This window comes from Stegostoma tigrinum, chromosome 25 (assembly GCF_030684315.1).
Source record: "Stegostoma tigrinum isolate sSteTig4 chromosome 25, sSteTig4.hap1, whole genome shotgun sequence".
NCBI lineage: Eukaryota > Metazoa > Chordata > Chondrichthyes > Orectolobiformes > Stegostomatidae > Stegostoma > Stegostoma tigrinum.
Window position 1 is genome coordinate 52,792,676 of NC_081378.1, and position 24,699 is coordinate 52,817,374.

The 24,699-nt window shown below is 54.1% G+C and overlaps 1 protein-coding gene across 1 annotated transcript in view; it reads left to right on the plus strand.

Annotated features, from left to right (window-relative positions):
- The window catches only part of LOC125463128 (dynein axonemal heavy chain 3-like), a 556,635-nt gene that overhangs the window by 298,425 nt on the left and 233,511 nt on the right, over positions 1-24,699 (plus strand). Inside the window, 3 exon segments of the mRNA XM_059654753.1 lie at positions 1,944-2,063; positions 5,807-5,977; positions 11,043-11,180. Coding sequence (XP_059510736.1) covers positions 1,944-2,063; positions 5,807-5,977; positions 11,043-11,180 — 429 coding nt within the window.

The window sequence follows — 24,699 nt, forward strand, 5'->3', positions numbered from 1 at the left end:
CTATGCCAGACATAATCCCAAACTAAACTAGACCCACCCACCTGTTTCTGGCCTATATCTCTCCAAACCTTTCCTGTTCATGTACCTATCCAAATGTCTTTTATAAGTTGTAATTGTACCCAGATCTACCACTTCCTCAGGAAGTGCATCCCACATGCAAACCACCCTTTGTGTAAAATATTTACACCTCATGTCACTTTTAAATCTCTCTCCTCTCACCTTAAAAATGTGGCCCCTAGTGTTGAAATTCCCTATCATAGCGGAAAAACACCTACCATTAACCCTATCCATACCTCTCATTATTTTATAAACATCTATCTACTTCTAAACCTCCACGCTCCAGTGAAAAAGTCCCAGCCTTTCTTTATAACTCAAGCCTTCCATACCCGCCGCCATCCTGCATCTTAAACATGACAGTGTTCATTGCAGGATGAAAACTAACTGCAAGTCATGTTGATCTGAGAGTCATTGTTACTGAGACCACAAGGAACATTTTGGTGTCAGGCGTTGCACCTTCGAGATCCAAATCTGTTACTCCTCCCATGTCCATGATATCATGTTGTTGGGTTTAAAGCACTTGTCAGCATTAACTCGAGCAGATCCTTACACATCGCAGATTCTCTTTGCCTTTCCTCATTTAATCTTTGCAACACATTCTCTTTATTCCTTTCTCCATCATATGTTCATATAGTTTCCTCTTAAATATTTCAATACTGTTCATTTCCATTACTCCCCATGGAACAGAGTCCTTCAATCCCACCTTAGGAGGTTTCTCCTGAATTGCTAACGGGATTTATTAGTGCTTATTTTAAATTTATGGATCCCCAGTTCTGGCCCTGTCCACAAGTGCAAACATTGGGAACATTTCTGGGGAGAGAAACAATTAAATTTTCTAGCCCAGTATGACTTTTCTTCAGAACAGAAAGGAGCTGGAAGATGGTGTTTTTTTATGCAGTGGTGGGAAAGTCAAATAGTTTGTGAGAGTGCCCAGCACAAAAGACAGGGCAGTGATAATGATGGTTTCGGAGGGATAGAGATGTAAAATAGGTGTAAATATTAGATGTGGAGAAGAGAAAATGGATCGAGTCCACTGAGGGTAAAGTGAACAGGACACAAACAAGACATGGGTGGGGTCAGTTGGAGATGCAAGAAAAATAGAGTATAGAGGTCATGCTCTGAACTTGTGGAACTTAATATTCAGTCCTACAGCTGTAAAATGCCTAAGCAGAAAATGAGATGTTGTTACTCAAGCTTGCTTCATTAGAATCTTTACTAATGAACACAACTGAAACTTTTATTTTAACAAAACACTTTTCTGCAAAATCACTTCTGGCAGATATGTAATCTTACAGGCACAGTCCCACAGCCAATCTCAGTTCCCCTGCAGCTTATTTCTCTGGGCTAGGTCAGGTCGAAACTTCCAAAGCCCACTGACAATTGTTCCTCTCACCCTGCAATTCCTGGATACAATTATCACTAGTAAAGGACCCCCACCTTGGTGACTCCCCATTCCTTAAATCTTCAAAGGTCCCATCCTTTCTGTTCCCTTCTTTCTGATCAGAAACTGAGCTCCGCCCAGAATCTTGCTTCATCATTCCTTGCTCCACCACAGCAGGAGCTTTTTCCCCCAATGTCTCAAACAGCAGTGTCCTTTATCCTTGAGATGTTATGAAAAGGTGTTAAACCTGTCACCCTGCCCTAAGCAGGAACTCTGTTTCAGTTCCTTTCCCCATGGTAACAGGATCACATAAACATGTCTATAGCAGGAGGTATTTGTCTGAACTTGCTGGTTTTTTGAAGTTAAAGATACATTTAAAAGAGAACAGAGTTGAAAAGTTTTCATTACCTGGACTATTATACAGCTGATTTGTGCCTTATGTTTACAATATGATGTATCTTCTGTATATTTTACAAGAATGATTCAATAATTTTCTATTTTACAGTGCGTTGTGTTTAATTGTTCCGATGGACTAGACTACAGAGCAATGGGGAAGTTTTTCAAAGGCCTGGTACAGTCTGGAGCCTGGGCTTGTTTTGATGAATTTAATCGTATAGAACTGGAGGTAAAGATAATCAGTTTTACAGTTAACCTTGAATAGAATCTCACTGTGACAATGATATGAATGGGTAAACACAGTTCACACTTCAAGTTCAAAGTTGAAAATTAAATGAACCTCCCTTTTTAAATTGCATTTTTTATGGTTTTGGTTATTTGATTTATTAATTCACTATCATACACCTGTATTTTGTAATTTGTAGTTGTGTGTTATCATGCAATCAGTAACATTTCTGGGATTCCTAATGGCTATTACTATCAGATGTTCTAAACGCAGCTAAGAACAGAAAACAGCAGTGCGAGGTTTGCAGATACTACTCAGATTAGTAAGCAGTGGGAAAAAATACAGCAGATGCTGGAATCTGTGCTGAAAACAAAAAATACTGGAAATCACAGTGGCTCAGACAACATCTGTGGAGAGACAGCAAGCTAGTTTGAGTCTAAATAACTTTTCATCTGATCTGACTTGCTGTGATTTCCAGTATTCTTTGTTTTCAAATAATGGGGAATGTTGCCCCACATTGTTGTTCACATTTACAAACAAAATTAGGATTGGCATAGTAGACAATGAAGCAGATTTTCTAAAATTACAGGGAATCTTGATCAAATGGGACAATGGGTTGAAAAATGGCAAGTGGAGTTCAAGCTGGATAAGTGCAAGGTATCACATTTTGATACAACAAACAAGGTTAGGGCCTATACGATTAATGGTAGGGCCTTGGTTAGTGTTTTAGAACAAAGGGACCTAGGAATGAAGATACATACTTCTTTGAAGTTTGCTTCACATATAGACAGGGTGGTTAGGAAGGTGTTTGGCACACGTCTTCATTGCTCAGTCCTTTGATTGTAGAAATTGAGAAGTCATGTTGAGGTTACACAGGACATTGATTAGGACTCTGCTGGAGTACTGGAAGAATATTATCAAGCTGGAGAGGGTTCAGAAAGAGACTTACCAGAATGTTGCTGGGTATGGGATGTTTGAGTTAAAAAGAAAGGCTGGGACTTTTTTCACTGGAGCACAGGGGTTTGAGAGGCGACAAAATAGAAGTTTATAAAATAACGAAGGTATAGGTAGAGTTAATGATAGTTATCCTTTTCCTAGGATGGGGGAACTCAAGAGTAGAGGGCACATTTTTAAGGTGAGAGGAGAGAGATTTTTAAAAAAGATTAGGCAAATTGATTTACACAAAGGGTTGTTCACGTGTGGAATGAACTGCCTGAGGAAGTGGTGGATGTTGGCACAGTTACAACATATAGAAGACATTTGGATAGATGTAGGAGTTGGAAAGGTTTGGAGATATATGGGCCAGGAGTAGATAGGTGGGACTAATTTAGTTTGGAATTATGTTCTGCATGGACTAGTTGGACTGAAGGGTCTGTTTCTGTGCTGCGTGACTCTGTGACCCAGGATCCGAAATACAGTTTCAAAACTGGGGCAGCACGGTGGCTCAGTGGTTAGCACTGCGGCCCCACAGCGCCAGGGACCTGGGTTCAATTCCCGCCTCGGGCGACTATCTGTGGAGTTTGCACATTCTCCCTGTGTCTGCGTGGGTTACCTCCGGGTGCTCCAGTTTCCTCCCACAGTCCAAAGATGTGCAGGCTAGGTGGATTGGCCATGGGAAATTGCCCATAGTGTTCAGGGGTGTGTGGGTTATAGGGGGATGGGTCTTCATGGGATGCTTCAAGGGGCGGTGTGGACTTGTTGGGCCGAAGGGCCTGTTTCTGCACTGTAGGGAAGCTAATCTAAAAATAACTTGCAGAACTGCTCAAATCAGGGTGCTGTTAATACAGAGGAGAAGTGGAGAAAATAATTAATAAACTAGCAAAGTGGGTACATGGCTGACAAGAAGTCTGACGCAGCTCAGCTTATTTCTTTCCCAAAAAAAAATAAAAGTACATCATATGTCTGACAGATCATCATGTGATAGTCCAGAGTATTGAGCATGATTTCCAAATTTGTGTGTAACTTTGCTTCTCATTTTCAGGGTGGGCGGCTGGCCAGTCGCAATGTGAAAATGAGAGGCAGCTGCACATGTTTCGCCCTCACTGTGCACAGCCTTGCCCCCAGTAAACCCTCAGTTCCATCTCCTTGTGGTGACAGGAAGTAACAAGGTCCTTTATAGGCCCAGAATAAAACTTCACAGGAACTTAAAACAAATCTGGTGCCAGGACCGACAGTGTACAGGTCCAAATGAATATGGATAAACCCTCACAGCCTAAATGCTGTTTTTCTTCGCTTTGTGCTTTTCTAATAAAGAAACAGCAGGACATCAACCAACCGCAAGATATTGGTTAATGCTGAAATATATATTCATTCAGCAGTTGTGAAGTTGGTAGCAGTGTTGCAAAATTGAAGAATTTTGTACGTCTGTTTGGTAGCTTCGTTAGGATGAACCCTTAGGAGTAATTCTGACCTACATGAATTATTGTATCACTTGCTCCCTAGTAAAGTATTAGGAAAGTATAATTAAACCCATCTTTTGTGGTGCAGTGGTAGCGTCCCTACCCCTGGTCTGAGAGGCCTGGGTTCATATTCGCACCTGTTTCAGCGGCATGTATTAACATCTCTGAACAGGTTGATTAGAAAAATAGATTAAATTGAAAAAAAATGATCCATCTAAAGCTACACCCCCAATAACATGTGGAGGAGGGGAGACTTGGAAGTATCTGACAGGTAGTGTCCTTCTCACCACCAGCCAAAATCTGCCTTGGTGCTTGATGGAAAGTTCTGGTGCTGAGGCACTTTGCTCATAGGCAATGGCCAGGCTGGACCGGATGTTGGTTGTTGCCATCACCCAAAGTTTCCAAGGCAATGGCATCAAAAGTCACATCGGAAAGAAAATAACAAACGGGAAGCTCCAAGACCAAACAGTCAAAGGACAAAGCTACCACTGCAGCCATCCAAAAATAGAGCTAACCCCCAAGATTCACATTCACTCTGGGAGTGCTGCCTCGACAATAATGGTATATCTCTATCATCAGGTTAGTAGCAGGGCCATCAATGCAGTCCTCCTCGAGTGCTGGACCCCAGGTTTTGGGCTGTAATGTGTCCCTTCCCTGGGCCTTGGTTAGTCGGAAGGTTAAGAAGGTCACAAATCAAGTGAAAAATTGAATTTGAATCCATAAAAAATGCATAGCTAATATATAAAAGGAATAGAATTGAAACCCAGGCAAGTCATGTTGAAGCTACTCAATCCTTTATTAGCATAACAAAAAATTAACATTTTAACCCCATGTGTCTAAACGATCTGTAATATACTATTGTCTCAAACAGACTGAGGAAGTCACATGAAACCACTACAAAATAATCTTTAAAACTGTTTGAGGTTTTCCAAAAGAAGTTGTTCCCTCTTTTCAAGGATAAGTTCTATATTTAATAAAAAAAGACTCAAACTGATCATGATGGCATGCTGAACATAAAAAAAGAGAGAGATCAGATAAGAATAAGCTTTCATTTCTCCTTCAGCTGCTCACAGCTCATTCCCATAGGGATAAATCTTTCTTTTGATGCTGGCTTTTAATCAAAAGACGACAATCCCATTGATCTTCATTAAGATAATGTCGGAAGGGGAATTGCAGCTTTTACGGTCTGTGGATAACAGATGCTGGACAGATCGAATTGAAACATGGCTTTTACTCCATCATTTTTGCACCCCCACCCCCCGACTCAGTGATTCAGCACATGTTGGAGGTGACAAATCAGTATGAGGCACTGTTCTCTTGACAAAGCTTCTCTGGTGTGCATTGCAGGTACTGTCTGTTGTTGCCCAGCAGATCCAAACCATTCAGCGAGCGGTTTCAGAGCAAGTGAAGACATTTGTCTTTGAAGGGACAGCAATCTCGCTGGACCCATCGTGCACTGTGTTCATCACCATGAACCCAGGCTATGCTGGCAGGGCTGAGTTACCTGACAATCTGAAGGTAAGAGCAGCAATCTGGAGGTAGAGTAGACTTCGGGAGATCACCGTTATTCAGATAAAGTACAATTAATGAACAGCAAATATGAACAGCATGCACTCCGATAAGCATAAATCCAGGCCTCTCAGTCCAGGGGTTACGAACACTACCACTGCACCACAAAAGATGGGTGTATTTCTGTTTTCTTTCCACAGGGAGAGTTTCATAATTATAGCACCTTATTGAGACGAGTATGAAGCTGGCTAATTAATAATCGAAACACAGCATGAAACAGTATGTGCTGAGCAATAGGTGAAGTTACGAAATTGATGTGGTGGTCGTGAAGCAGCCATGGCAGTAGAATTGCTGAAAGAGTAGGAAACTGAGGCAGAGGAGCCGGATGGCAGAGTGCTGCAATTAACATCAAGATGTATCATGGCAGCATTCCCAGGGCAAGGCACATGGGCTACACAGTAAAGCACAACATGATAAGGCAAAGTGTTACAGCCCCCATGGGGTGATCAGTTAATCAACATAGAACATAGAACAATACAGCCCTCGATGTTGCGCCGACCTGTGAACTAATCCAAACCCATCCCCCTACACTATCATATGCTTATCCAAAGACTGTGTAAATGCCCCTCATGTGGCTGAGTTAACTACATTGGCAGGCAGGGCATTCCACGCCCTTACCACTCTCTGAGTAAAGAACCTGCCTTTGACATCTGCCTTAAATCTATCACCCCTCAATCTGTAGCTATGCCCCCTTGTACAAGCTGATGTCATCATCCTTGGAAAAAGACTCTCACTGTCCACCCTATCTAATCCTCTGATCATCTTGTATGTCTCTATTAAATCCCCTCTTAGCCTTCTTCTCTCCAATGAGAACAGACCCAAGTCCCTCAGCCTTTCTTCATAAGGCCTTCGCTCCAGACCAGGCAACATCCTAGTAAATCTCCTCTGCACCTTTTCCAATGCTTCCACATCCTTCCTGTAATGGGGCGACCAGAACTGTACGCAATATTCCAAGTGAGGCCGCACTAACGTTTTGTACAGTTACAGCATGACATCACGGCTCCGGAACTCAACCCCTCTATCAATAAAACCTAACACACCGTAAGCCTTCTTAACAGCACTATCAACCTGGGTGGCAACTTTCAGGGATCCATTAACATGGATACCAAGATCCCTCTGCACATCCACACTACCAAGCATGTTTCTATTGACCCAGTATTCTACCTTCCTATTATTCTTCCCAAAGTGAATCACCTCACATTTATCTGCATTGAAATCCATTTGCCACCTTTCAGCCCAATTCTGCAGTTTATCCAAGTCTCCCTGCAACCTGCAACCTGCAACATTCTTCCACACTGTCCACCACTCCACCGACTTCACTGTCATCTGCAAACTTACATACCCATCCACCTATGCCTGCGTCCAAGTCATTTATAAAAAATGACAAACAGCAGTGGTCCGAAGATAGATCCTTGAGGCACACCACTGACACACCTGACTCCAGGCTGAACATTTTCCATCAACCACTCGTTGCCTTCTTACAGAAAACCAGTTTCTAATCCAAACTGCTAAATCTCCCGCAATCCCGTGTCTCTGTATTTTCTCCAATAGCCTACCATGTGAAACCTTATCAAAGGCTTTACTGAAGTCCATATGCACCATGTCAACTGCCCTACCCTCATCCACATGCTTGGTCACCTTCTTAAAAAACTCAATGAGGTAGGTGAGACACGACCTGCCCTTGACGAATCCATGTTGACTATCTCCAATCAAATTGTTGCTTGGTAGATGATTATAAATCCTATCTCTTACAATCCTTTCCAGAATTTTTCCTACAACAGACATGAGGCTCACGGGTCTATAACTACCTCAGTCATCTCTACTGCTCATCTTGAACAAGGGCACAACATTTGCAACCCTCCAGTCCTCTGGTACTAAACCTGTAGACAATGAGGACTCAAAGATCAAGGCCAAAGGCTCTGCCACCTCCTCCCTAGCTTCCCAGAGAAGGTTCATAAAAATCCCATCCAGTCCAGGGGATTTATCTACCTTCACACCTTCTAGAATTGATAACACCTCCTCTTTACTAACCTCAATCCTTTCAATTCTAGTAGCCCGTAACTCAATCTTCTCCTCTACAATATTCTTCTTTTCCTGAGTGAAAAAAGATGAGAAATATTTGTTTAGCACCTCTCCGATCTCCATAGGGTCCACACACAACTTCCCTCTTCTGTCTTTGACTAGCCCTATTCCTACCCTAGTCATCCTCTTATTCCTCACATACCTATAGAAAGCTTTAGGGTTCTCCTTTATTCTACCTGCTAATGTCAGCTCATATCCCCTCCTTGTTCTTCTTCACTCTCTCTTTAAATCCTTCTTAGCTAATCTGTAACTCTCCATCGCCTCATCTGAACCATCTCGCCTCATCATCACATAAGCCTCCCTCTTCCGCTTAACAAGCGATACAATTTCTTTAGTAAACCACAGTTCCCTTACCTTATCACTTCCTCCCTGGTTGACAGGGACATACCTATCAAGGACGCGCAATATCTGTTCCTTAAACTAGCTCCACATTTCGATTGCCCCTATCCCCTGCATTTTGCTAACCCATTCTATGCCTCCTAAGTCTTGCCTAATCACATTATAATTGCCCTTCCCCCATCTGTAACTCTTGCCCTGTGGCACATTCCTATCCCTTTCCATCACTAAACTAAACATAACCGAATTATGGTCACTCTCTCCAAAGTGCTCACCTACCACTAAAATCAAACACCTGGCCTAGTTCATTACCAAGTACCAGATCCAGTGTGGCCTCCCCCTTGTCAGCCCTTCAACATGCTGAGTCAGGAAACCCTCCTGCACACATTGGACAAAAACTGATCCATCCGACGTACTAGAGTTATAGCACTTCCAGTCAATGTTAGGGAAGTTAAAGTCTCCCATAATGGCCACCCTGTTCTTTTCACTCCTGCCCAGAATCGTTTTGCCAATCCTCTCCTCCACATCCCTGGAACTTTGCGGAGGTCTATAAAAAAAACTCCCAGCAGTGTGGCCTCTCCTCTCCTGTTTCTGACCTCAGCCTATAACACCTCAGTAGACGAGTCCTCCTCAAAAGCTATTTCAGCCACTGTTATACTGTCCTTGACTAACAAAGCCACACCTCCCCCTCTTTTAACACCTTTCCTGATCTTAATGAAAGAGCTAAACCCAGGAACCTGCAACATCCATTCCTGACCCTCCTATATCCATGCTTCCAAAATGGCCACAACATCGAAGTGCCTGGTACCTATCCAAGCTGCAAGCTCACCTACCTTATTCCGGATATTCCTGGCATTAAAGTAGACACACTTCAGTTCAGCTTGCTGTCTGCCAGCACACTCCTGTGACAGTGAGATCCTGTCCATGTCCTCCCTACTCTCATCCTCCTGTGTACTAGAACTACACCACAGTTTCCCATCCCCCTTCTGAGTTAGTTTAAACCCACCCAAATAGCACCAGCAAATTTCCCGCCCAGGATATTAGTGCCCCTCTGGTTTAAGTGGAGACCATCCTGTTTGCAGAGGTCACACCTTCCCCAGAATGAGCCCAAATTGTCCATGTACCTGAAGTCCTCCCTCCTGCACCATCCCTGCAGCCACGTGTTCAGCTGAAATCTCTCCCTGTTCTTTACCTCGCTATCCTGTGGCACGGGTAACAAACCAGAGATAACCACTCTGTTTGTTCTAGCTCTCAGCTTCCACCCTAGCTCCCTGAAATCCTGCCTTTCATCCCTATCCCTCTTTCTACATATGTTGTTGGTGCCTATGTGGACCATGACTTGGGGCTGGTCACCCTCTCCCTTCAGGACCTCAAAAGACACAATCCGAGACATCATGGACCCTGGCACCTGGGAGGCAACACACCAACCGTGAGTCTCTTTCGTTCCCAACAAACCTTCTATCTGTCCCTCTAACTACTGAGTCCCCAATGACTAACACTCTTTTCCTATCCCGCCTTCCCTTCTGTGCAAGAGGGACAGACTCTGTGCCGAAGACCTGCACCCCAGTGCATGTCCTTGGTAAGTCATGCCCCCAACAGTATCCAAAACGGGATACTTGTTTTTCAGGGGAATGACCACAGGTGATCCTGCACTCTTTTTGTTTGTATCAGATTTCTAAATAATCACATTTAATAAACGGGGCAGCACAGTGGCTCAGTGGCGAGCACTGCTGCCTCACAGCACCAGAGACCTGGGTACAATTTCACCCTCAGGCAACTGTCTGTGTGGAGTTTGCACATTCTCCCCACATCTGCGTGGGTTTCCTCCAGGTACTCTGGTTTCCACCCGCATCTCCCAAAGATGTGCAGGTTAGGTGGATTAGCCATGCTAAATTGCCCATAGTCTTCAGGGATGCCTAGGTTAGGTGTGCTAGCCATGGGAAATGCGAGGTTACAGGTAAAAAGTAGGGGGGGTGGATGTTTTTTTCTTATTTATTAACAGGATGAGGATGTCAGTGGCTAGGCAGGATGTACTATCCCTAATCGCCCAGAGGGCAGTTCAGAGTCAATCACATCACTGTGGGCCTGGAGTCACATGTAGGCCATATGTTATATATGGCTCGATGTTAACTGACCATCTGAAAGCATTAGGAGGGGCTGCATTAGGAGGGACTGGGGGTATAGCTCAAGCTTTAAGATAATGTCTCCTGTTTAATTTCCCCAACAGAGCAACTACTTTCACCTGAAATAAACAAAAACAGAATGCTGAAAAAGCTTAACATATCTAGTAGAACCTTTATTAGAACCCAGGATCATTGGACTTGAAACATTAACACTGTTGTCTCTCCACAGATGCTGCCAAACCTGCTGAGCTCCCTCTGTTTTTGTTTGTTTCAGATTTCCAGCATCCCCAGTTCTTTGTTTCATATTAACTCCTCTCTCCTGCACTCGCTAGGCACCACCAGATTTCTGCAACATCGCTTCCAGGAATTGCCTGTGACGCTATCTCCACTGGCTTTTCTGGAGTACATCCAGCCAGAGTTGGATGCTGTATGTGTGGAGTACGATATCTCTGACTGCACTGTCCTTGCTGCAGGTTCTGTTTCGTCCTGTGGCTATGATGGTCCCAGATTATGCTCTTATTGCTGAAATCTCTCTCTACTCCATGGGGTTTGTCAATGCTCGGATCCTTGCTGCAAAAATTGTAGCAATGTACCGACTCTGCTCAGAGCAGGTAAGTAACACTGTGCAATGGAATAGTAGGCAATGGCTGATGCTTATTCTGCTAATGCATCTCCAATTCCAATTACAAGGACCTCTATTCAAGCTTCCATAGTCGAGACAGAGATCCCAATCGGTGAGGTTAGCTTTGTTTGGGTCACTTACACTCAAAACAACCTGCGAGATATTTGAGTTTCCTGAGGCCAATTTTCATTCTCAGGGCAAGTAACTCAATCCTGGCACTTTCCTAAGATGGTACTGCCCTGAGTGAAGCAACGTTCACCAGGGGCCAGGGAGAGTCAGACTTCCCACACCCAGACACAGATCAGAAGCAACCACAGGGAACTGCTGCTGACTGCCCAGGAAGCCTGTGTAAAAACATCGCCTCAACAGGATTCTGCACACAGAGGGTCCATGAGACACAGTTTTCAGTCCATCCCAAATCCTGTTCCTGAACCACCAGCCCCATCCCACTCCCTAGCAACCATCTGACATTAAACCAGTCTGTTTTCACCTTTGCTGATCCTGAGGTGAACTTACAGCCTCACATTTCTGTCACCGCTAAGGCCACTGATCCAACATCACCCAGCGTCAATCCTGCCTCTGCACTTGGAAACCCTCAGCCAGCTTGAGATATTTCAGTCAACCAGTTCTTACACAGCTCTGGAGCAGGTGGGACTTGAATTAAGCCTCCTGGGTCAGAGGTTAGGACATTACCACTGCACCACAATAGACCCCTTGTTTCATTAACTCCAGACTTGATTATTTCAACACACTCCTGGCTGGTCTGTCACATTCTACAAAAAACTCTGTTGCTTGTGTCTTAACACACCAGTCCCATCCCCCACCGTACCCTGTGCTCGCTGGCTCCCACCCAAGTGGCAGCCTGATTTTAGAATTCCCATCCCAGTTTTCAATTCCATCCTTAGCTTCTCCACTCGCTGTGCCTGTCTCTCCACCCTACAATCTTCAGGATCACCGCCTGCCTCTAAGCCTCTAGGCTCTAGCACATCTCCACTTATGAACCCTGCACCACTGGTGGCACAGGCCCAGGCTCTGGAATGCCTGTCTACATCATCCTCCTCCTTTAAGTCACTTACAGGCAAACTGCTTGACCAAGCATTTTGTCGCTTAAGCTAATATCTCCTTGTGTGACTCAGCCTGTGCTTTGTTTTATAAAGTGCTTCTGTGAAGCATCTTGAGTTTGTTGGTGCTCTATAAATATAAGTTTTTGTTCAAATGGGAGAGGGAGCAAGACAGAATGAGGGAGAGGGACAGTGGCAGGGATAGAGAGAGAGAGATGGGGCATGGGGGGACAGGAGCAATGGCAGGGAGAGAAAGAGTAAGAGAGTGCGAGAGAGAAAAAGAGAGAGAGAGAAAGAAAGAGAGAAAGATAGAGAGAGAAAGATAGAGAGAGAGCGCGCGCGCGCGCGAGAGAGATAGAGAGAGAGAGCGCGCGCGCGCGCGCGCGAGAGAGATAGAGAGAGCGCGCGCGCACGAGAGAGATAGAGAGAGTGCGCGCGCACGAGAGAGATAGAGAGAGCGCGCGCGCGAGAGAGATAGAGAGAGCACGCGCGCGCGCGCGAGAGAGAGATAGAGCGCGCGCGCGAGAGAGAGATAGAGAGAGCGCGCGCGCGAGAGAGAGATAGAGAGAGCGCGCGCGCGAGAGAGATAGAGAGAGCACGCGCGCGCGCGCGAGAGAGAGATAGAGCGCGCGCGCGCGCGAGAGAGAGATAGAGAGAGCGCGTGCGCGAGAGAGAGATAGAGAGAGTGCGCGCGCGCGCGCGCGAGAGAGATAGAGAGAGAGCGCGCGCGCGAGAGAGAGATAGAGAGAGAGCGCGCGCGCGAGAGAGAGATAGAGAGAGCGCGCGCGAGAGATAGAGAGAGAGCGCGCGCGAGAGAGAGAGAGATAGAGAGAGCGCGCGCGCGCGAGAGAGAGAGATAGAGAGAGCGCGCGCGAGAGAGAGAGATAGAGAGAGCGCGCGCGCGAGAGAGAGATAGAGAGAGCGCGCGCGCGAGAGAGAGATAGAGAGAGCGCGCGCGCGCGAGAGAGAGATAGAGAGAGCGCGCGCGAGAGAGAGATAGAGAGAGCGCGCGCGAGAGAGAGAGATAGAGAGAGCGCGCGCGCGCGAGAGAGAGATAGAGAGAGCGCGCGCGCGCGAGAGAGAGATAGAGAGAGCGCGCGCGCGAGAGAGAGATAGAGAGAGCGCGCGCGCGCGAGAGAGAGAGAGCGCGCGCGCGAGAGAGAGAGATAGAGAGAGCGCTTGCGCGAGAGAGAGAGATAGAGAGAGCGCGCGCGCGAGAGAGAGATAGAGAGAGAGCGCGCGCGCGAGAGATAGAGAGAGAGCGCGCGCGAGAGAGAGAGATAGAGAGAGCGCGCGCGCGAGAGAGAGATAGAGAGAGAGCGCGCGCGCGAGAGAGAGATAGAGAGAGCGTGCGCGCGAGAGAGATAGAGAGAGAGCGCGCGCGCGAGAGAGATAGAGAGAGAGCGCGCGCGCGCGCGAGTGAGATAGAGAGAGAGCGCGCGCGCGTGAGAGAGATAGAGAGAGAGCGCGCGCGCGAGAGAGAGATAGAGAGAGCGCGCGCGCGAGAGAGAGAGAGATAGAGAGAGCGCGCGCGCGAGAGAGAGATAGAGAGAGAGCGCGCGCGAGAGAGAGAGATAGAGAGAGAGCGCGCGCGCGAGAGAGAGATAGAGAGAGAGCGCGCGCGCGAGAGAGAGATAGAGAGAGAGCGCGCGCGCGAGAGAGATAGAGAGAGCGCGCGCGCGAGAGAGAGATAGAGAGAGCGCGCGCGCGAGAGAGAGAGATAGAGAGAGCGCGCGCGCGAGCGAGAGAGATAGAGAGAGAGCGCGCGCGCGCGCGCGAGAGAGAGATAGAGAGAGAGCGCGCGCGCGCGCGCGAGAGAGATAGAGAGAGAGCGCGCGCGCGCGCGCGAGAGAGATAGAGAGAGAGCGCGCGCGCGCGAGAGTGAGATAGAGAGAGAGCGCGCGCGCGCGAGAGTGAGATAGAGAGAGAGCGCGCGCGCGCGAGAGAGATAGAGAGAGAGCGCGCGCGAGAGAGAGAGATAGAGAGAGCGCGCGCGCGAGAGAGAGAGATAGAGAGAGCGCGCGCGCGAGAGAGAGAGATAGAGAGAGCGCGCGCGCGAGAGAGAGAGATAGAGAGAGAGCGCGCGCGCGAGAGAGAGATAGAGAGAGAGCGCGCGCGCGAGAGAGAGATAGAGAGAGAGCGCGCGAGAGAGAGATAGAGAGAGCGCGCGCGCGAGAGAGAGATAGAGAGAGCGCGCGCGAGAGAGAGAGATAGAGAGAGCGCGCGCGAGAGAGAGATAGAGAGAGCGCGCGCGCGCGCGAGAGAGAGATAGAGAGAGCGCGCGCGCGCGAGAGAGATAGAGAGAGCGCGCGCGCGCGAGAGAGATAGAGAGAGCGCGCGCGCAAGAGAGAGAGATAGAGAGAGCGCGCGCGCGAGAGAGAGAGATAGAGCGCGCGCGAGAGAGAGAGATAGAGAGCGCGCGCGCGCGCGAGAGAGAGATAGAGAGAGCGCGCGCGCGAGAGAGAGAGATAGAGAGAGCGCGCGCGCGAGAGAGAGATAGAGAGAGAGCGCGCGCGCGCGAGAGAGAGATAGAGAGAGAGCGCGCGCGCGCGAGAGAGAGATAGAGAGAGAGCGCGCGCGCGCGAGAGAGATAGAGAGAGCGCGCGCGAGAGAGATAGAGAGAGCGCGCGCGAGAGAGATAGAGAGAGCGCGCGCGCGAGAGAGAGAGATAGAGAGAGCACGCGCGCGAGAGAGAGAGATAGAGAGAGCGCGCGCGAGAGAGAGAGATAGAGAGAGCGCGCGCGCGAGAGAGAGAGATAGAGAGAGCGCGCGCGCGAGAGAGAGATAGAGAGAGAGCGCGCGCGAGAGAGAGATAGAGAGAGAGCGCGCGCGCGAGAGAGAGATAGAGAGAGCGCGCGCGCGAGAGAGAGATAGAGAGAGAGCGCGCACGCGAGAGAGAGATAGAGAGAGCGCGCGCGAGAGATAGAGAGAGAGCGCGCGCGAGAGATAGAGAGAGAGCGCGCGCGAGAGAGAGAGAGATAGAGAGAGCGCGCGCGCGCGAGAGCGAGAGATAGAGAGAGCGCGCGCGATTGAGAGAGATAGAGAGAGCGCGCGCGCGAGAGAGAGATAGAGAGAGCGCGCGCGCGAGAGAGAGATAGAGAGAGCGCGCGCGCGCGAGAGAGATAGAGAGAGCGCGCGCGAGAGAGAGATAGAGAGAGCGCGCGCGAGAGAGAGAGATAGAGAGAGCGCGCGCGCGCGAGAGAGAGATAGAGAGAGCGCGCGCGCGCGAGAGAGAGATAGAGAGAGCGCTTGCGCGAGAGAGAGAGATAGAGAGAGCGCGCGCGCGAGAGAGAGATAGAGAGAGAGCGCGCGCGCGAGAGAGAGATAGAGAGAGAGCGCGCGCGCGAGAGATAGAGAGAGAGCGCGCGCGAGAGAGAGAGATAGAGAGAGCGCGCGCGCGAGAGAGAGATAGAGAGAGAGCGCGCGCGCGAGAGAGAGATAGAGAGAGCGTGCGCGCGAGAGAGATAGAGAGAGAGCGCGCGCGCGAGAGAGATAGAGAGAGAGCGCGCGCGCGAGAGAGATAGAGAGAGAGCGCGCGCGCGCGAGAGTGAGATAGAGAGAGAGCGCGCGCGCGTGAGAGAGATAGAGAGAGAGCGCGCGCGCGAGAGAGAGATAGAGAGAGCGCGCGCGCGAGAGAGAGAGAGATAGAGAGAGCGCGCGCGCGAGAGAGAGAGATAGAGAGAGAGCGCGCGCGAGAGAGAGAGATAGAGAGAGAGCGCGCGCGCGAGAGAGAGATAGAGAGAGAGCGCGCGCGCGAGAGAGAGATAGAGAGAGAGCGCGCGAGAGAGAGATAGAGAGAGAGCGCGCGAGAGAGAGATAGAGAGAGAGCGCGCGCGCGAGAGAGATAGAGAGAGCGCGCGCGCGCGAGAGAGATAGAGAGAGCGCGCGCGCGAGAGAGAGAGATAGAGAGAGCGCGCGCGCGCGCGAGAGAGATAGAGAGAGAGCGCGCGCGCGCGCGAGAGAGATAGAGAGAGAGCGCGCGCGCGCGCGAGAGAGAGATAGAGAGAGAGCGCACGCGCGAGAGAGATAGAGAGAGAGCGCACGCGCGCGAGAGTGAGATAGAGAGAGAGCGCGCGCGCGCGAGAGAGATAGAGAGAGAGCGCGCGCGAGAGAGAGAGATAGAGAGAGCGCGCGCGAGAGAGAGAGATAGAGAGAGCGCGTGCGCGAGAGAGAGAGATAGAGAGAGCGCGCGCGCGAGAGAGAGAGATAGAGAGAGAGCGCGCGCGCGCGAGAGAGATAGAGAGAGAGCGCGCGCGCGCGAGAGAGATAGAGAGAGAGCGCGCGCGCGAGAGAGAGATAGAGAGAGAGCGCGCGCGCGAGAGAGAGATAGAGAGAGCGCGCGCGAGAGATAGAGAGAGAGCGCGCGCGAGAGAGAGAGAGATAGAGAGAGCGCGCGCGCGCGAGAGAGAGAGATAGAGAGAGCGCGCGCGCGAGAGAGAGATAGAGAGAGCGCGCGCGCGAGAGAGAGATAGAGAGAGCGCGCGCGCGCGAGAGAGAGATAGAGAGAGCGCGCGCGAGAGAGAGATAGAGAGAGCGCGCGCGAGAGAGAGAGATAGAGAGAGCGCGCGCGCGCGAGAGAGAGATAGAGAGAGCGCGCGCGCGCGAGAGAGAGATAGAGAGAGCGCGCGCGCGAGAGAGAGATAGAGAGAGCGCGCGCGCGCGAGAGAGAGAGAGCGCGCGCGCGAGAGAGAGAGATAGAGAGAGCGCTTGCGCGAGAGAGAGAGATAGAGAGAGCGCGCGCGCGAGAGAGAGATAGAGAGAGAGCGCGCGCGCGAGAGATAGAGAGAGAGCGCGCGCGAGAGAGAGAGATAGAGAGAGCGCGCGCGCGAGAGAGAGATAGAGAGAGAGCGCGCGCGCGAGAGAGAGATAGAGAGAGCGTGCGCGCGAGAGAGATAGAGAGAGAGCGCGCGCGCGAGAGAGATAGAGAGAGAGCGCGCGCGCGCGAGAGTGAGATAGAGAGAGAGCGCGCGCGCGTGAGAGAGATAGAGAGAGAGCGCGCGCGCGAGAGAGAGATAGAGAGAGCGCGCGCGCGAGAGAGAGAGAGATAGAGAGAGCGCGCGCGAGAGAGAGAGATAGAGAGAGAGCGCGCGCGCGAGAGAGAGATAGAGAGAGAGCGCGCGCGCGAGAGAGAGATAGAGAGAGAGCGCGCGCGCGAGAGAGATAGAGAGAGCGCGCGCGCGAGAGAGAGATAGAGAGAGCGCGCGCGCGAGAGAGAGATAGAGAGAGAGCGCGCGCGCGCGAGAGAGATAGAGAGAGAGCGCGCGCGAGAGAGAGAGATAGAGAGAGCGCGCGCGCGAGAGAGAGAGATAGAGAGAGCGCGCGCGCGAGAGAGAGAGATAGAGAGAGCGCGCGCGCGAGAGAGAGAGATAGAGAGAGAGCGCGCGCGCGAGAGAGAGATAGAGAGAGAGCGCGCGCGCGCGAGAGAGAGATAGAGAGAGAGCGCGCGAGAGAGAGATAGAGAGAGAGCGCGCGCGCGAGAGAGATAGAGAGAGCGCGCGCGCGCGAGAGATAGAGAGAGCGCGCACGCGCGAGAGAGATAGAGAGAGAGCGCGCGCGCGAGAGAGAGATAGAGAGAGCGCGCGCGCGAGAGAGAGATAGAGAGAGCGCGCGCGCGAGCGAGAGATAGAGAGAGAGCGCGCGCGAGCGAGAGATAGAGAGAGAGCGCGCGCGAGCGAGAGATAGAGAGAGCGCGCGCGAGCGAGAGATAGAGAGAGAGCGCGCGCGAGCGAGAGATAGAGAGAGAGCGCGCGCGAGCGAGAGATAGAGAGAGAGCGCGCGCGAGCGAGAGATAGAGAGCGAGCGCGCGCGAGCGAGATAGAGAGAGAGAGCGAGCGCGCTGCGGCGCGAGATAGAGAGAGAGAGCGAGCGCGCGCGCGCGAGATAGAGAGAGAGAGCGAGCGCGCGCGCGAGAGATAGAGAGAGAGAGAGCGAGCGCGAGAGAGAGAGCGAGCGCGAGAGAGAGCGAGAGCGCGAGAGAGAGCGAGAGCGCGAGAGAGAGAGAGCGCGAGAGAGAGAGAGAGATAGAGAGAGCGCGCGCGCGAGAGAGAGATAGAGAGAGCGCGCGCGCGAGAGAGATAGAGAGAGCACGCGCGCGCGCGCGAGAGAGAGATAGAGCGCGCGCGCGCGCGAGAGAGAGATAGAGAGAGCGCGCGTGCGCGAGAGAGAGATAGAGAGAGTGCGCGCGCGCGCGCGCGAGAGAGAGATAGAGAGAGCGCGCGCTGCGCGCGAGAGAGAGATAGAGAGAGCGCGCGCGCGAGAGAGAGATAGAGAGAGCGCGCGCGCGAGAGAGAGATAGAGAGAGCGCGCGCGCGCGCGAGAGCGCGAGAGAGAGATAGAGAGAGCGCGCGCGCGCGCGCGAGAGAGAGATAGAGAGAGCGCAGCGCGCGCGCGAGAGAGAGATAGAGAGGAGCGCGCGCGCGCGAGAGAGATAGAGAGAGCGCGCGCGCGCGAGAGAGATAGAGAGAGCGCGCGCGCGAGAGAGAGAGATAGAGAGAGCGCGCGCGCGAGAGAGAGAGATAGAGAGAGCGCGCGCGCGAGAGAGAGATAGAGAGAGCGCGCGCGCGAGAGAGAGAGATAGAGAGAGCGCGCAGCCGCGAGAGAGAGATAGAGAGAGAGCGCGCACGCGAGAGAGAGATAGAGAGCGCGCGCGAGAGATAGAGAGAGAGCGCGCGCGAGAGAGAGAGAGATAGAGAGAGCGCGCGCGCGCAGCGAGAGCGAGAGATAGAGAGAGCGCGCGCGAGAGAGAGAGATAGAGAGAGCGCGCGCGCGAGAGAGAGATAGAGAGAGCGCGCGCGCGAGAGAGAGATAGAGAGAGCGCGCGCGCGAGAGAGAGATAGAGAGAGCGCGCGCGCGCGAGAGAGATAGAGAGAGCGCGCGCGAGAGAGAGATAGAGAGAGCGCGCGCGAGAGAGAGAGATAGAGAGAGCGCGCGCGCGCGAGAGAGAGATAGAGAGAGCGCGCGCGCGCGAGAGAGAGATAGAGAGAGCGCTTGCGCGAGAGAGAGAGATAGAGAGAGCGCCGCGCGCGAGAGAGAGATAGAGAGAGAGCGCGCGCGCGAGAGAGAGATAGAGAGAGAGCGCGCGCGCGAGAGATAGAGAGAGAGCGCGCGCGAGAGAGAGAGATAGAGAGAGCGCGCGCGCGAGAGAGAGATAGAGAGAGAGCGCGCGCGCGAGAGAGAGATAGAGAGAGCGTGCGCGCGAGAGAGATAGAGAGAGAGCGCGCGCGCGAGAGAGATAGAGAGAGAGCGCGCGCGCGAGAGAGATAGAGAGAGAGCGCGCGCGCGAGAGAGTGAGATAGAGAGAGAGCGCGCGCGCTGTGAGAGAGATAGAGAGAGAGCGCGCGCGCGAGAGAGAGATAGAGAGAGCGCGCGCGCGAGAGAGAGAGAGATAGAGAGAGCGCGCGCGCGAGAGAGAGAGATAGAGAGAGAGCGCGCGCGCGAGAGAGAGATAGAGAGAGAGCGCGCGCGCGAGAGAGAGATAGAGAGAGAGCGCGCGAGAGAGAGATAGAGAGAGAGCGCGCGAGAGAGAGATAGAGAGAGAGCGCGCGCGCGAGAGAGATAGAGAGAGCGCGCGCGCGCGAGAGAGATAGAGAGAGCGCTGCTGCGCGCGAGAGAGATAGAGAGAGCGCGCGCGCGAGAGAGAGATAGAGAGAGCGCGCGCGCGAGAGAGAGAGATAGAGAGAGAGCGCGCGCGCAGCGCGAGAGAGATAGAGAGAGAGCGCGCGCGCGGCGCGAGAGAGAGATAGAGAGAGAGCGCACGCGCGAGAGAGATAGAGAGAGAGCGCGCGCGCGCGAGAGTGAGATAGAGAGAGAGCGCGCGCGCGCGAGAGAGATAGAGAGAGAGCGCGCGCGAGAGAGAGAGATAGAGAGAGCGCGCGCGCGAGAGAGATAGAGAGAGAGCGCGCGCGCGAGAGAGATAGAGAGAGAGCGCGCGCGCGAGAGAGTGAGATAGAGAGAGAGCGCGCGCGCGTGAGAGAGATAGAGAGAGAGCGCGCGCGCTGAGAGAGAGATAGAGAGAGCGCGCGCGCGAGAGAGAGAGAGATAGAGAGAGCGCGCGCGCGAGAGAGAGAGATAGAGAGAGAGCGCAGCGCGCGAGAGAGAGATAGAGAGAGAGCGCGCGCGCGAGAGAGAGATAGAGAGAGAGCGCGCGAGAGAGAGATAGAGAGAGAGCGCGCGCGCGAGAGAGATAGAGAGAGCGCGCCGCGCGCGAGAGAGATAGAGAGAGCGCGCGCGCGCGGCGAGAGAGATAGAGAGAGCGCGCGCGCGAGAGAGAGATAGAGAGAGCGCGCGCGCGAGAGAGAGAGATAGAGAGAGAGCGCGCGCGCGCGCGAGAGAGATAGAGAGAGAGCGCGCGCGCGCGCGCGAGAGAGAGATAGAGAGAGAGCGCACGCGCGAGAGAGATAGAGAGAGAGCGCGCGCGCGCGAGAGTGAGATAGAGAGAGAGAGCGCGCTGCGCGCGAGAGAGATAGAGAGAGAGCGCGCGCGAGAGAGAGAGATAGAGAGAGCGCGCGAGAGAGAGAGAGATAGAGAGAGCGCGTGCGCGAGAGAGAGAGATAGAGAGAGCGCGCGCGCGAGAGAGAGAGATAGAGAGAGAGCGCGCGCGCGAGAGAGAGATAGAGAGAGCGCGCGCGCGAGAGAGAGATAGAGAGAGCGCGCGCGCGAGAGAGAGATAGAGAGAGCGCGCGCGCGCGCGAGAGAGAGATAGAGAGAGCGCGCGCGAGAGAGAGATAGAGAGAGCGCGCGCGAGAGAGAGAGATAGAGAGAGCGCGCGCGCGCGAGAGAGAGAGAGCGCGCGCGCGAGAGAGAGAGATAGAGAGAGCGCTTGCGCGAGAGAGAGAGATAGAGAGAGCGCTGCGCGCGAGAGAGAGATAGAGAGAGAGCGCGCGCGCGAGAGATAGAGAGAGAGCGCGCGCGAGAGAGAGAGATAGAGAGAGCGCGCGCGCGAGAGAGAGATAGAGAGAGAGCGCGCGCGCGAGAGAGAGAGATAGAGAGAGCGTGCGCGCGAGAGAGATAGAGAGAGAGCGCGCGCGCGAGAGAGATAGAGAGAGAGCGCGCGAGAGAGGCGCCGCGAGAGTGAGATAGAGAGAGAGCGCGCGCGCGAGAGAGATAGAGAGAGAGCGCGCGCGCGAGAGAGAGATAGAGAGAGCGCGCGCGCGAGAGAGAGAGATAGAGAGAGAGCGCGCAGCGCGAGAGAGAGAGATAGAGAGAGAGCGCGCGCGCGAGAGAGAGATAGAGAGAGAGCGCGCGCGCGAGAGAGATAGAGAGAGCGCGCGCGCGAGAGAGAGATAGAGAGAGAGCGCGCGCGCGAGAGAGAGAGATAGAGAGAGCGCGCGCGCGAGCGAGAGAGATAGAGAGAGAGAGCGCGCGCGAGCGCGCGAGAGAGAGATAGAGAGAGAGCGCGCAGCGCGCGCGCGCGAGAGAGATAGAGAGAGAGCGCGCGCGCGCGCGCGAGAGAGATAGAGAGAGAGCGCGCGGCGCGCGAGAGTGAGATAGAGAGAGAGCGCGCGCGCGCGAGAGAGATAGAGAGAGAGCGCGCGCGCGAGAGAGAGAGATAGAGAGAGCGCGCGCAGCGCGAGAGAGAGAGATAGAGAGAGCGCGTGCGCGAGAGAGAGAGAGATAGAGAGAGCGCGCGCGCGAGAGAGAGAGATAGAGAGAGAGCGCGCGCGCGAGAGAGAGATAGAGAGAGAGCGCGCGCGCGAGAGAGAGATAGAGAGAGCGCGCGGCGAGCGAGAGATAGAGAGAGAGCGCGCGCGAGCGAGAGATAGAGAGAGAGCGCGCAGCGAGCGAGAGATAGAGAGAGAGCGCGCGCGAGCGAGAGATAGAGAGAGAGCCGCGCGAGCGAGAGATAGAGAGAGAGCGCGCGCGAGCGAGAGATAGAGAGAGCGCGAGCGAGAGAGCGAGAGAGAGAGAGCGAGCGAGCGCGCGCGCGAGATAGAGAGAGAGAGCGAGCGCGCTGCGCGCGCGAGATAGAGAGAGAGAGCGAGCGCGGCGCGCGAGAGATAGAGAGAGAGAGAGCGAGCGCGAGAGAGAGAGCGAGCGCGAGAGAGAGCGAGAGCGCGAGAGAGAGGCGAGAGCGCGAGAGAGAGCGAGAGCGCGAGAGAGAGAGAGCGCGAGAGAGCGAGAGAGAGCACGAGAGAGAGAGAGCACGAGAGAGAGAGAGCGCGAGAGAGCGCAGCGCGCGAGGGTGAGCGCGTGAGAGCGAGAGCGCGAGAGCGCGAGAGCGCGAGAGCGCGAGAGAGAGAGAGAGAGAGAGCGCGAGAGAGCGCGAGAGAGAGAGAGCGCGCGCGAGAGAGAGCGAGCGCGAGAGAGATAGAGAGAGCGCGCGCGCGAGCGAGAGATAGAGAGAGCGCGCGCGCGAGAGAGAGAGATAGAGAGAGAGCGCGCGCGCGCGCGAGAGAGAGATAGAGAGAGAGCGCGCGCGCGCGCGCGAGAGAGAGATAGAGAGAGAGCGCGCGCGCGCGCGAGAGAGAGATAGAGAGAGAGCGCGCGCTGCGCGCGCGAGAGAGATAGAGAGAGAGCGCGCGCGCGCGCGAGAGAGAGATAGAGAGAGAGCGCGCGCGCGCGAGAGTGAGATAGAGAGAGAGCGCGCGCGCGCGAGAGTGAGATAGAGAGAGAGCGCGCGCGCGCGAGAGAGATAGAGAGAGAGCGCGCGCGAGAGAGAGAGATAGAGAGAGCGCGCGCGCGAGAGAGAGAGATAGAGAGAGCGCGCGCGCGAGAGAGAGAGATAGAGAGAGCGCGCGCGCGAGAGAGAGAGATAGAGAGAGAGCGCGCGCGCGAGAGAGAGATAGAGAGAGAGCGCGCGCGCGCGAGAGAGAGATAGAGAGAGAGCGCGCGCGCGAGAGAGATAGAGAGAGCGCGCGCGCGCGCGAGAGATAGAGAGAGCGCGCGCGCGCGAGAGAGATAGAGAGAGAGCGCGCGCGCGCGAGAGAGAGATAGAGAGAGCGCGCGCGCGAGCGAGAGATAGAGAGAGAGCGCGCGCGAGCGAGAGATAGAGAGAGAGCGCGCGCGAGCGAGAGATAGAGAGAGAGCGCGCGCGAGCGAGAGATAGAGAGAGCGCGCGCGAGCGAGAGATAGAGAGAGAGCGCGCAGCGAGCGAGAGATAGAGAGAGAGCGCGCGCGAGCGAGAGATAGAGAGAGAGCGCGCGCGAGCGAGAGATAGAGAGCGAGCGCGCGCGCGAGCGAGATAGAGAGAGAGAGCGAGCGCGCGCGCGCGAGATAGAGAGAGAGAGCGAGCGCGCGCGCGCGAGATAGAGAGAGAGAGCGAGCGCGCGCGCGCGAGAGATAGAGAGAGAGAGAGCGAGCGCGAGAGAGAGCGAGAGCGCGAGAGAGAGCGAGAGCGCGAGAGAGAGCGAGAGCGCGAGAGAGAGAGAGCGCGAGAGAGAGAGAGAGAGATAGAGAGAGCGCGCGCGCGAGAGAGAGATAGAGAGAGCGCGCGCGCGAGAGAGATAGAGAGAGCACGCGCGCGCGCGCGAGAGAGAGATAGAGAGAGCGCGTGCGCGAGAGAGAGATAGAGAGAGTGCGCGCGCGCAGCGCGAGAGAGAGATAGAGAGAGCGCGCGCGCGCGCGCGCGCGAGAGAGAGATAGAGAGAGCGCGCGCGCGAGAGAGAGATAGAGAGAGCGCGCGCGCGAGAGAGAGATAGAGAGAGCGCGCGCTGCGCGCGAGAGAGAGAGATAGAGAGAGCGCGCGCGCGCGCGAGGAGAGAGATAGAGAGAGCGGCGCGAGAGAGCGCGCGCGCGCGAGAGAGATAGAGAGAGCGCGCGCGCGCGAGAGAGTAGAGAGAGCCGCTTAGCGGCGCGGCGAGAAGGATCGAGAGGCGCGAGCGAGAGAGAGAGATAGAGAGAGCGCGCGCGCGAGAGAGAGATAGAGAGAGCGCGCGCGAGAGAGATAGAGAGAGCGCGCGCGAGAGAGAGATAGAGAGAGAGCGCGCGCGCTGCGAGAGAGAGATAGAGAGAGCGCGCGCGCGAGAGAGAGATAGAGAGAGAGCGCGCACGCGAGAGAGAGATAGAGAGAGCGCGCGCGAGAGATAGAGAGAGAGCGCGCGCGAGAGAGAGAGAGATAGAGAGAGCGCGCGCGCGCGAGAGCGAGAGATAGAGAGAGCGCGCGCGAGAGAGAGAGATAGAGAGAGCGCGCGCGCGAGAGAGAGATAGAGAGAGCGCGCGCGCGAGAGAGAGATAGTGAGAGCGCGCGCGCGAGAGAGAGATAGAGAGAGCGCGCGCGCTCGAGAGAGATAGAGAGAGCGCGCGCGAGAGAGAGATAGAGAGAGCGCGCGCGAGAGAGAGAGATAGAGAGAGCGCGCGCGCGAGAGAGAGATAGAGAGAGCGCGCAGCGCGCGAGAGAGAGATAGAGAGAGCGCTTGCGCGAGAGAGAGAGATAGAGAGAGCGCTGCGCTGCGAGAGAGAGATAGAGAGAGAGCGCGCGCGCGAGAGAGAGATAGAGAGAGAGCGCGCGCG